A 13172-nucleotide genomic window follows, 5' to 3' on the forward strand; every position below is an offset into this window, starting at 1 on the left:
AAATGTGCTAATTGGTGATGATAATCAGACAATCTAAAGGGGCCAGATTTGGTTGTAAATTCTGATTGAAACAACAATGGTAAGACTATCTACTTCTAAGATATTTCTGAAGTTGGAAACCATTTAGAACGACTTCCTTTGCCCATTATTTTCCATCTTAATCTTTCGTTTTCTAGTAGGTTTATTGCAATTAACTATCACTTGCATTTGGGAATATGAGTCATATTTCCATTTTATTAGCAATTCCTTTTTTCAAAGTTAGGAATCCTATACTTTTTACCAGATCCCAGCATCTTCCTCATGAGGCAGCATGGTGCAATGGAAAGTGAATAAGTTCAGAGCCTGGGGCTCTGGGCCAGGTAGCGCAGCGAGTAAGAGCACCGGCCCCAGTGTTGGGATGACCTGGGATCAAATCCAGGCTCGGATACTTAGCACCACACCCAGAAATAACTGGCTGTGTAACCTTGAGCAAGTTATTTAATCCCAATTGCTTAAAAAAAAAAGTTCAGAGCCAGAGAATCTGGGTTCAAACCCTACCTCTGGCACTTACTATCCATGTGACAGCAAGCAAACCATTTAGCCTCCCTTGGTCTCCGTTCATCCATCTGTAAAATGTAGGAGTTGTATGCGATTCCCTTGAAGGTTTCCTTCCAGGTTTAAATCTGTGATTTTGTGCTCCTATAATTAAGCAGGTCAGATACACGTGGATTAAGCTAACAGAAAGCTTTTCATACATGGAGCTATTATTAGACCTATCTGACTACTCATTTCAGTTATTTTAATATTCTTCAGACTTAAAGCCCACTTCAGTCCATCCTGTTAAATTAATTGAATCCTTTTCATTTAAATCTGATGTTTCTAATTGCCTTAGGTTGCTCATTGGGCAAAAGGTTAGGATCAAGGTTTTCAGTGTAATGAGACAATTAACCTCATGTTACATCAAATCTTTTTCCCCCTTCCAGTCCCCACATGATTTGGTATTGATTTGGATCAATATCTGGTTTTGGTTGTTTTTTTCTTATAAACTGTAATCTAAATACAATCATGTCCCATACATCTTGTGGAATTCATGAATACATTGATCTCTCATTTGGCCTCTATTATTATTTTGTTGTTTCAGGGTTTTGAAGGTCAAGGCCAAACATTTCTCCAATTTCCTCCCTTGTTTGAGTAAATGAACACTCCAGTTCAATTCAACAAGCATTTACTAAGTGCTTTATTAGGGGTCAGAAATTGGAGACCCAAGGGCAAAAGTAAACCTATTCCTGGCCTCAAGAAGCTAATTCTTCTGGAAGGACAGTGGCACAATTCTCTGCCTGTCATTTTGTTAATCCAAATGCTACTAAAGAATCAGATTCAACAAGCATTTATTAGGTACCTTTTATCTACAACATTCTATGTGTATGATTCTGAGGATACAAAAACCAAAACCAAAAAATAGTCCCTGCCCTCAAGGAGTTTACATTCTATTGAAGAGAGAAAACATGTATACAGATATATAAAATGCAAAGTTTTATAAAGTACACTATTGGGCAGTTTCAAGAATTAGAAAGCTCTTATGACAGGGAGACATTTGTGTTCTGTCTTCAGGGAAGAGATTCTAGGAAACAGAGAATCTCTTCCAGGCCTTTACAAAGACAGCAAGGGTGGGAAATGGAATATTGGGGACATTAAGTAAAATCAATAGATGAAGAGATCACAAATTTAGTGAAGTGCAGATGGGACTTTATGAACCTTATGACAGACTACAGGTTTGATGTCCAGAGACTGGCCCTCTCAAACTAGGAAAAGCTCTGCAGCAAATTGACTTACAAGGTAATGAATCTTTTGGCCACAGCTACCCATGAAGGGCAGCTAGGTGGCACAACAAATACTGATGGGCCTGGAGTCAGGATGGCTCATCTCCCTGAGTGCAAATCTAGCCTCAAACACTTACTAGCTGTGTGACCCTGCTCAAGTCACTTAACCTAGTTTGCCTTGGTTTCCTAATCTGTAAAATGAACTGGGAGAAGGAAATGGCAAACCACTCCAGTAACTTTGCCAAGAAAATGTCAAATAGGATCATGGAGATTCAGATATGACAGAAATGAACGAACAACAAAAACCTGTGAAGACCTTCTACAAGATCATGGAAGAGGTACTATCAGAGAAATTAGTACCCAGTCACACTGATGAAGCACGATATTACCTGTTATCTATTTTTGTCTGATCCACCTGTAAGTAACTGGTTAGGAATAGTGTCATCTCACATTTGTATCCCCTCCAGTACCTATCATTGTGAGTACTCTGTGCACAGTAAATGCTTAAGAAATGGTTCTGATTTTAAATGATTAAATTTGAATCATATTTCAGCCTATTTAATGTTAAGGATAGATTTCAAAGTGTCAATATACTTGGATAGGAAAAAATTACTCCTTTATTTTCATTAACCTCAAACTTAGCATTTACTTCGATTATGATTTTTTTTTAATCAGAGAAAGGCATACGTAAGGCTTTAACAGATTGCTAAAAGGGTCTAAGATTTTTTTTCGAACCTGCTGTAAGGTAATTTTATTTGTTTTTCCAAAAATAGTTTGAACATTTTAAAAGATATAGTTGGTTGCTTGTTGTCGTTCATTCTCAAAAGACCAAAATGACATCACTGTGGTGGGGTCAAGGATTGGCTGTGGCTGATCGGACCAATATGATCTTGCAATGCTGTGCCTCAGATCGGCCACAAATAGTCCATATGATCATTGGAGTACCGATATCCCTAAATATATAGTACTGAACATATTAAAAGTAGCAATATATGGGATAAGACATAACAGAAGTATACCACCATGTATCTTGCTGCAAGTTTATGTAGGCAAATACACAAGCCACTCTCTTCATGAGCAAAGTTTATAGAAGTTAATTGAATACAGGAAAACTTTAGCCTTCACTGGGATTATTAAGCATACATCCTAGGAAATCTCTTAAAGTGTCCCTGAGTATCCATTATGAAGACAGAGAAGAAGGAAGGTTTTGGCAGCCAGAAAAGCTCATTCTTTCCCAGACTGAAGTAACAGACGGACCAAATAAGGGTGATGACATTAACTAATCAGTAGAGGCAGAGCTATTTCTTTCCAACAAAATTAAGCCTATTTATTACCAGAGTCCAGGACCTATCTGTATGTGCCTAACTGATGGAGTACTTCATTCCCAAGACATAGGCACCAAAGTCTACAGATTGGCACCCAGCCCACGTGCATCCTAGCTGAAATTCAGAGAAAGGAGACAGATGATTAATAGTCAGCATCAGGATCATCTTAGGGAATGAGCTAGGGCTCTGAGAATTGGGAAAGGATGTTGGTCTTGGGCTTGAAATAATGGGCTCCAGGCATAGCACACAGTAGGACACAAGGAAAAACCAGAATGTAAGGTTTGGTGCTCTAGATATCATGTGATTACTCTCAGGAAATAGAAGCTGGTTCCAGAACCACCTCTGGGAGACCTTAGACACAGGCATGTACATACATATACTTAATTCCTTTTTAACTTTACATATCCCTACAGATACACATCCGAATTCCCCTGAATTCTTCTCTCTTCTTGGTGCTTCCACAAACCTTTGGGAAAAGAAAACAGTCACAAACCTATATAGTCTGGCAATGTTTCATAGGAATATAGATCAAGAGTTGGATGGGATCATTGAGCCCAGATCACTTATTTTACAAATGAGGAAACTGAAACTCGGGAGTTGCTTAAGATTAATCAATCAGTAAACATTTATGTGCTAGGCACTGTTGTTCTAGGTACTGGGGAATACCGAAATAAGCAAAAAATGGTCCCTGACCTTAAGGAACTTACAATCTAAAAAAACAAATAGTCTAACATTATATATGCTTACTTACTATGTGCTGGGCACTGTGCTAAGTGCTGAGGATGCAAAAAGAGGCAAAAGATAGTCCTTGCCTTCCGGGAGCTTGCAATCTAACGGGGGAGACAACATGCAAACAAAAATATGTTCCAAACAAGCTATATGTAGAGGGTAAATAGGAAATATTTAAAAGTACTGAAATTAAGGTTAGCGAAGTTTTCCTGCTGAAGGTGGGATTTTAGTTGTGACTTAACAGAAGCCTAGGAGGTTAAATAGTTGGAACAGAGGAAGGAGAACATAGCAAGTGTTTGAATTAGGATTTGAACTCAGACCTTCCACACTACAGATCCCGCCTCCTTATCATTATTTCCTGGTGTTTCTGTTTTAAATGTGTTTTGTTTAGTGCAAATACTTGAAATTGTAACTTTAAATTGAAAAAAAAGTTATTCCCTATGAAATATATGACACGAATAAATTCTCAAGTTCAGAGCATTTCAGTAAACAATTTAAATGTATGTTCCAGACAACTTTTTTTTTTATTAATGTGGAGACTTGTTTATTTGTCTAACAATTAGAATGCAATATACATCCTATCTTGCCTACCCCCCTCACTTTTTTTTGTTGTTGAGGAGATCAAATTGGCTGGAATGAACATTTATATTCTATTCTGAGTCTAAGAAATTGCCTTAAAATGGGATTTTTGAGTTAGGTGGTATAATCTATAGGATGCTAGATATGAAGACAAGAACACTTGTGATTATGCATGACTAAGACCCAGGTAAATCTCTAAGATTTAACTACCAATTTATAGACAGGTTTCTTGCAGTTAGCATAGGTGAAGAGAGTTCTCAAACCTTTGAAATCAGTTGAAATATATGACTAACACAATGCAAGAATTTTCCAATATCTATCACTTGTAGATAATTTCTATGGTACTTAAAAGCACATTTGTGTTCTAAAATATTGCTTAGCTGTTGGATTACTTAGAACCAGCAGAGGGCAATAGATGATAATGCAAAAAGTAGAAAAGTAGTAAGGGGGGAAATAATGTTCTTCTCTTTAGGTTGAAAAAAATCACAGTAGTTATTTATCCTTTTGAGAATTTTCCTTTTTGTTGAAGATACATCAACTTCCTTCTTTCTCGTTTCCAATTTTTCTCAAATCTGAAGTAATGTAAGTGAAATGGACATTTAAATGACTTGCTTCTCTCATTCATGCTAAACATCAAATTCCTAACATTTGGATTATTATCAAATGATGAACATAATATCTATACCAAAATCTGTATGGGAAAAATAAAAATAGAGTTAATGATTTTTTAAAAACCAAAACAAACCCACACATGCTATCTATCCGGGAACAGATTTTGTATTTTATTGATTCTTTTATTTTGTAGTTCACAGAATGCAGACTCCTCATTTTATTTTGATGGTAGTGGATATTCAATTGTGGAAAAGACACTACGGTCTACTGTGACTCAGATAATAATGCTTTTCAGTACCTTTTCACCTAATGGGCTTCTCCTCTACCTTGCTTCTAATGGCACAGTAAGAAACTTTTTATTTGTGTGTTTTTAGGTTGTTATATAAACACATCTGTTTCTTTGTGTATTTTACATCCAACTGTTGCATATTTTTTAATGAATGTTTGCCTAGAAGGATTTTTTGTGAATTTCTTGCCATTGGACCTTGACGCGCCAGTCTCTCATCTAACCCATCTCATCTCATTGAAAGAGTTTGCAAACTCAATACAAATAAACAGTTGAACATGGCATTCAAAAAGGCTAATGTAATCCACAACTGCATTAATAGAAGGAGGATTTACAGACATGAAGACACAGTATGGTTTTCTGGTTAGCAGGCTAGCTTTATTTATAGTCAGAGAGATCTAGAGTCAAGTCCTAGTCCTGACTCTACTAGCTAGGTTCTTAATTAAGGAAAGCATTTAACCTGTCAGTGTCTCAGGAGATTCTGTAGGACAGTGGCTCTTTTTATTTTTTTAAAGCAATCAGGGTTAAGGAACTTGCTCAAGGTTACACGGCCAGTTATTTCTGGGTGTGGTGCTGATCGTCTGAGCCAGTATTTGATCCCCAGGTCATCCCGACACTGGAGCCGGTGCTCTTACTCGCTGAGCCACCTGGCTGCCCCTAGGACAGTGGTTCTAAAACTTTTTAAACTCATAGTACAATATATTTTGCCAGGAGGCAGGGCAATACTTTCAGCGTTTGACAACACTGTGGGAGATTTGGGAACCTTAAAAAGAATCATAAGCCTGTATAGTCTGGCAATATACACAGTTTCTCTTCAATAAGGCCAAGTTTTACTGAGTTCTTTGTGAGTTCGAGGTCAGATGTGTTTGAGTGTTGGAGATACATGTAATAGGCAAGTAGTATTTGTTTTAGAAATACTACACTTATCATAATATGCTGGGTGTGTAGAATTTATATTAAATAAAATCATTTCTAAATGTTCTGCTATCTGCCATAGCATAACATCCAAAACTTTGCAGTTGGCCATCTAATGTTCTTTGAAAAACTTGTTCCAACACTGTTGTAAGACTGTTAAGTTGCCTGTGATCTACATTGATGGAGGGAAGTTCTACGCGGTAATTCTCCTACTTTTATGAAATCATAACTCTGGATCCTTTCTAGCCCTGCTTCCCCTTACACTCCCAGCCAAAAAAAAAAAAAAATGAGTCTAGACTAGGGGAAGTGATGATCCCCTTGTCTTTTAGTATAATCCCACCACCTTACAGTATTATGTTCACACCTAGGCAGCACATTTTAGGAAGAATATTTAAAAAGTGGAACATGTCCTATCGGAGCTGGGGGTGAAACAAGGCAAACAGAAAAGTGAGAAGTATTGATTTGGAGGAGCTTGGAATTTTTTAACTTAGGGAACTTGCTAGGTGTTCAAGTATTTGAAAGACTGGCATACTGGAGAGGGATTAGATTTGTTTTGCTCTAGACTAGAGGGCAGAACTAAGAGCACTGGGTATAACATGCTAAGAAACAGATGTCAGCCTGTTTTCTCAATGAGAATTGAGAAAATTGAGAAAAGAAAAAACTTTGTACTAACTACAGCTATCTAAAAAGGGAATGCATTTCTTTGGAAAATCATGAGTTCCTCACAATTGAAGGTTTTCAAGAGGATTCCGCAAGACCAATTTTGGAGCCCATCTTTGATGCAGTTTTCACTAGAAGACTTTAACATTAGCAGGCTTCAACAAGTCTGAGATTCTATGACTTTATGGTAATTTTCTGTACCCAAAATACCCATCTCTCAAGTCTCAAGTGAAGACTAATTTCACAATAGGGTATGAGAGTATTCTGTGTAATCCGTTAGAGAAGGATGCTGAGCAGTAAAATCCTTCGATAGCATCCTATCTTTCAATAAAATTTGAGTTTTGTTCCTATTGGATTTTTGTAAGATACTAGATGGGCACTTTCTGGTGACTGCTGTCAGGTCAACAAATAGCATGGTGGTTGGTTATTTGATTGCGTCTAGTCTTCTCAGATTTTTTCTTTGAAGGTATTACTGTAAGTGAAAAGTCTCATCATGAAAATGTACCAGTAGATAACAGCCTTTGTCCCTCTTTTTTCCTCAACAGAGAGATTTCCTTTCTATTGAACTGGTCGATGGTAAAGTTAAACTCACTGTTGACCTGGGGTCAGGGCCTCTTGCGCTTATTACAGACAGACGTTACAATAATGGAACCTGGTACAAGATTGCATTCCAACGTAACAAAAAGCAAGGTAAGAAACACTATGAATGCATTGTAATGATTGTAGCTATAAGGAAGACTTTACTTCCTGGAATATAACTTTTATTTTATTTTGAATGTTTCTGAACAGTATGGTAATAAAAATAATTTCTGTAATATTTGTCCTATAAGTTATGGTGACATTAAAATGATGTTGAATAAAATGGAATGCTGTGCTTTGTTCATTGAAAATAGTATATTTTCCAGCTTTAAAATTTGAAAGGAAATAAAAAATCAACCACATAGTGATTACGTTTATTAGAGGCTCAATTGATGTAAGGAAACAGCATGGGGCAATGGAAAAAGTACTGAATTTGGACCAGAGAATCTTGAGTTCATATCCTAAGTCTACTACTTCTTACTTGTGTTACCTTGTACAAAGCTCTTAATATTTCTGGATCTCACCTAAAAAATGAGGATGAGAGGACCTCTAAAATTTTTTCCAGCTCTAAATCTGTGATCCTATTTTCTATGATCATAAAATTTATTGAATGGATATTAAATATATACAATATAGCTAACTACTTTTTAGACAAATAGAGAGGCATATTCAAATATATTAAATTTTGTACTGTGATGTCAGGTAGCTTTATAAACTCATAATCTTATCAAAGTTGATGCCAAAGTATTTTTAAGAAGATTTTACACTTTGAGACTTGAAACGTCTCTGCTTAGACTAGGAATAAAGATAGAATTTAACAATAAAAATGTTGGTTTAGAAAGCTATTCTGATTTTCTTATCTGTCCACCCCCATTTCCCATTTTAGGACTTTTAGCAGTTTTTGATGCATATAATACCACTTCTAAAGAAACAAAGCAAGGAGAATCTCCTGGGGGATCATCTGACCTAAATCGCTTGAATAAGGATCCAATTTATGTTGGTGGATTGCCCAGAACAAGAGTTGTAAGGTATCACATTAGAAAATAGAATTTTTTTTTCTGCTATTGATTACCTGATTTTTAGCCAGCAAACCAGTTTGCTATGTAGAGGAGAAATTGTTGGTTAAAATGAACAGTGTTTATCATAATTAATTTTGAGAGTGGTACCACAATTCTCCCAGTCTCTCCCATATTCATCACCTTCCTTTTCCCTCATTTTTCATATACAATTAGTTGCCAAAGCCAGTCAATTACACATTCCCAGCATCTCTCACATCTGTCATTTCTTTTCTCCTCTTCTCCTCCCAGCCCTAGTCATCCCCAGGCTTGATTGTACTGCTTCCTTCATGACTCTTCCCACATCCACCAATACATCCCACATTCTACTACCATCTGATCTTCTGCATATAAAGACCTGATCATTTCTCTATTTCTCATTTCTCTATTCTCAATCCTTTGCTAGCCCCAAGTAAAGATTTATGTAACACTGCCCTCCTACTATTTACCGTATAGGAAAGGATAGCCAAAGTGGTCTGATTTCTGTCTCCCGAGCATGCTCTAAGTTCCTTCATTGTGGGAGGGAGGGAGAGAGAGAGAGACAGACAGAGAGGAAAGGGGGGGGAGAGGGAAGAAAAGGGCAAGAGGGAGAGAGAGAGAGAGAGAGAGAGAGAGAGAAATTGGAATGAAGTTGTTATTCTTATCTGAAGGACAAGGTCATGAGTGGGTAACCGGTGGCCTCAAGGTCCTCAAGTGCAGCCTTTTTACTAAATCCAAACTTCACTGAACAAATCTCTTTAATAAAATGATTTGTTCTGTAAAACTTGGAATCAGTCCAAGCTCCTGAGGCCATAGAAGGCCACAGCTTCTCCACTTCTGGACAGGGTCATGTATAAGCAACACGGATGGTATTCATTGGTTCTTCCTGCCACCTGAATGTCCAAAAGAAATCAAATTAACTGTATCCTAGTTAAATTCCCTTAAGCAAGCATCTATTAGGCACTGTGCTAGATGCTGGGGATGGAAAGACAAAACAGCCCTTGCCCTCAGAGAGGTTTTGTTCTGCCATGTTTGGGCCTTTGGGCATACATGAAAGTCTGTGATAGCCAAAAGTATTGTGATGAAATTTCTGTAAGACAGATTGTGGTTTTTAAGTACTTAGTCTCTTTTATTACAGGTGGTAAAAAAAAATGTTAGTTATAGTTTCATGAGGGTCAAAAAACATCATTAGATATCTATATAACTACAGAAAGCAGATTTAGTTTCATTCTTTTTGTCCCTGGGTAAAATCTTTTTGTTGACTTAAGGGTGTAATGAATTGAAATTCATCTTAGCCATGTGTTCATTTCTGGGTAAGATGTATTTTTTTACACTAGGAAGTAGCTTCTCCATATTAGGTCTATTTCTATTCCTTTCAAAAATTAGACATTTCAAAGTGAACTAAATTATTGCTTTTTTGTTTTCTTTTCCCTTCAGAAAAGGACTTACTAGCAGATCATATGTAGGCTGTATTAAAAGCTTGGAAATATCCAGATCTACATTTGACTTACTCAGAAATTCCTATGGAGTGAGAAAAGGGTGTTTACTGGAGGTAAGCAGTATTTTTATTAAGATTATATTGCTGTAATTGGACTATTGATTTATCCTGAGGGGGGAATTTATTGAGGCTATACTGGTACAGAACAGACCCAAAAGGCTGTTTTGCAATCAGAAGACCTGATTTTGTTTGAGGAGATTTTTTTTTTCTTACATTTAGGGCAAATAGCTAATTTTTATGACAATAACAACATAAAAAAACCCTTGACATTTCTATATCCATTGTAGGTCATCTACCTCAGGATATTCAGCCTGAATTTTTATAACTTTTTTCTTTTAAAAATATCTTTCTTTTTTCAGTATGAGTTTAAAAAACATCTACAAACATGAACATATATATATATACACACACATACATACATATATATGCATATATATATATATGGAATTGTATGTGAAACTGAATTTCTATTGTTTTTTTCAGCAAATAATTATTATAGAATTCAAATTTATATAGTTCTAATACTGCGCTACTTGTCTATTTCTCCTGAATTAATTTTGCTCTTTCATTTTTAAATGATTCATTGACACTTAATTTTTTTTCTAGTACAATTATCATTACTGCCCTACTTCCATTGCTCCCTTCCTCTCTCCCCACCTAAAAAAAAAAGAAAAAGAAAAGCCCTCTTTTCATAAACATATACATGAGTGTGTGTGTGTGTGTGTATCCATATAAAACATTCACATAATGGCTCGGTCCTTTTGGCTCTTAAGAATTATGGTTTGGGATCTCAGTGTAGACCATCCATCTCCCCTCACCCGTCAGATGTGTGACCAGGACAAATAATTTAACTTCTCACAACTTTGCGGTATTTCATTGTCATCATGATTAATAATCACTATATCTAGCATTCATACGCTACCCCTGTACATAGGGCACTGTGCTAAGTGCTTTACAAATACCGTTTCATGTGATCTTCATAACAATCCTGGGAGGTAGGTGCTATTATTGCCCTCATTTTACAGTTGAAGAAACCAAAATAGACAGGGATGTGTCTTGCCCATGGTCACATAGCTGATAAGTGCCAGAGTCTAGCTTTGAACTCAGGCCTTCCTGATTCTAGGCCCTGTGCTCTATCTACTTTTCCTTAGTGCTTATAAAATAGGTCATAATACTCACACTCCCTACTTCACACAGTTGTTGTGAGGGAAGTGCTTCAAAAACCTTAAAGAATTATGTAGATATGAGCTGTAAGTAATAAATTGCTCTCTTTTATAAAACAGCCTATCCGAAGCATTAGCATCTTGAATGATGGGTACATTGAATTGCCACCAAAGCCACTGTCAGTAGAGTGTGAGTTGATGGCAACATTTGCAACTAAGAATAGTAGTGGCATCATCCTGGCTGGCCTTAGCAAGGGAAAGGACAAGAGAAGTCGTCGACAGGCCCATGTGGTAAGTTATCTTAAATACTATGAAGCTACAGATTGGATTAAATTCTGTTTAAGAAGTGTTTATTAGGTGCCTACTGTGTGTAAGGTACAAAGAACAAAAAAGGAGTCTTTGACCTCAAGGGGCTATATTCTACTAGGGGTTAGGAAAAGGGGGGGGGCAATATGTATGCGAATGTATGTGTACAAAGTAATTTTGGTCAGGGTAGAGCAACTTAGGGGATGAAGAAAGGTAGCGCCTGAGCTGAGCCTTAACAGTTGTTAGAAATGTAAAAAGGCAATAGTAAGAAGGGAAGGTATTTTAGACATGCACACAGAGGCAGGAGACGGAATGTGGTGAAGGGGAATAGCAAGTAGGTCAGTATGTCTGACAGGTGGAATGTATGAGATTAAGTAATGTACAGTGATTCTGGAAAGGCAGGCTAGAGTTGGATTGTTCCATACCTCTGGTTTGAGGACTTGCTGAGCCCTTTTCAGGGCCACTTATCCACCTTTGTTGTCTACCTGGCACTCAACTCTCACCTGTGGCTCCAAGAAGCTGCAGCATGCTTGGTGGTCACAACCAGGTAAGCCATCTTGGCTAAACCAGATTGAAGGGAACTGACAAGTCTCAAACCCTTCTCTGAGTTAGGGGGGATATCTACTCAAAGTGTAAAAACTTCCTCCAGTAGAATGGGTGGATTAGAACAATATGTTCCATGGTCATTAAGGTGGAGGGAGTAGCATTTAATCAGACATCCAAAATGCCAAGGGTGTCCACTTCATCCGGGGCCATTCCCAGTCATCTTGACTTTTGTCTTGCCACTGGACTCTCATGATTCTGAAAGAGTAAGTCAACTCTGCCTCCCTTAAATTCAAATATTGCTCTGATGTCATTGATCCTCTTTGAAATGAAGACAAACAACAGGTTTTAGACAAGAGGCAATAGAGAACTGTTAAAGCTTCTTCAGAAGGTCAGTGGCATGGCCATACCTAGGCTTTAGAAAGATTAGACAATTGTGAGGCAGGTGAATTGAAGAGGGGACCAGGAAGACCAATTAAGAAACTATCACAGCAGTCCAGATGAAAAGTTGTGAGGGTCTGAACTAGGAGGGTAGCCCTGTGAGCGAGGGAAGGAGATGGATGCAAGGGGTGTGCAGAGTCAGCTTGTTAAGTGATTGGATGTGAGGGTTAAGGGATAGTGAAGGACTGCTTCCCTTGGCTGACAAGCTGGGTAACTGGAAGGATAATAATTCCCATAAAAGATACAAGACATTTGGAAAAACTAAGAAGTTTAAGATTGCTTTAAAATATGAAAATGTAATGTATTATTCCTTGTCATTTCTGTCATGATTTGCATTAATTAAAAAAGAAGCTTTTGCACATAGCAGTGGTTTCCTTATATTGCATGATCCTTACTTTAAGTGACTGAAAATGAAAAAAGCATAAAAAATGGTTGATTGTTTCCCCCCTTTTTTTCATACAACTCTATTCCTGTATTTTATGACTCTTACTATTCATTTGTAATGTTAAAATGTCAAGAATTGAATTTTAGTAATTTTTATTAGAGTACTGTTAACATGACTATCCATTGTCCTCATCCATCACACTGTACCTGAAAGACTCAGGGAAAAAAGTGTACCTCTGATATATATAAAATATTAAAAATAGCAAGGGGAAATTAAAGTTATTTAAGTTAAGCTGAGTCAAGTTCTACAAACTAAAAC

The 13172-nt window shown here is 37.1% G+C and overlaps 1 protein-coding gene across 1 annotated transcript in view; it reads left to right on the forward strand.

Annotated features, from left to right (window-relative positions):
* LAMA1 (laminin subunit alpha 1) overlaps positions 1–13172 on the forward strand; it is a 200534-nt gene that overhangs the window by 160273 nt on the left and 27089 nt on the right. Inside the window, exons 49-53 of the mRNA XM_069099665.1 lie at positions 5238–5388; positions 7451–7595; positions 8371–8512; positions 9956–10070; positions 11300–11470. Coding sequence (XP_068955766.1) covers positions 5238–5388; positions 7451–7595; positions 8371–8512; positions 9956–10070; positions 11300–11470 — 724 coding nt within the window. The remainder of the gene's footprint in view (positions 1–5237; positions 5389–7450; positions 7596–8370; positions 8513–9955; positions 10071–11299; positions 11471–13172) is intronic.

This window comes from Petaurus breviceps, unplaced genomic scaffold (assembly GCF_028583685.1).
Source record: "Petaurus breviceps papuanus isolate PSGF00001 unplaced genomic scaffold, PetGlider_PUasm1.0 38, whole genome shotgun sequence".
Taxonomy (NCBI): domain Eukaryota; kingdom Metazoa; phylum Chordata; class Mammalia; order Diprotodontia; family Petauridae; genus Petaurus; species Petaurus breviceps.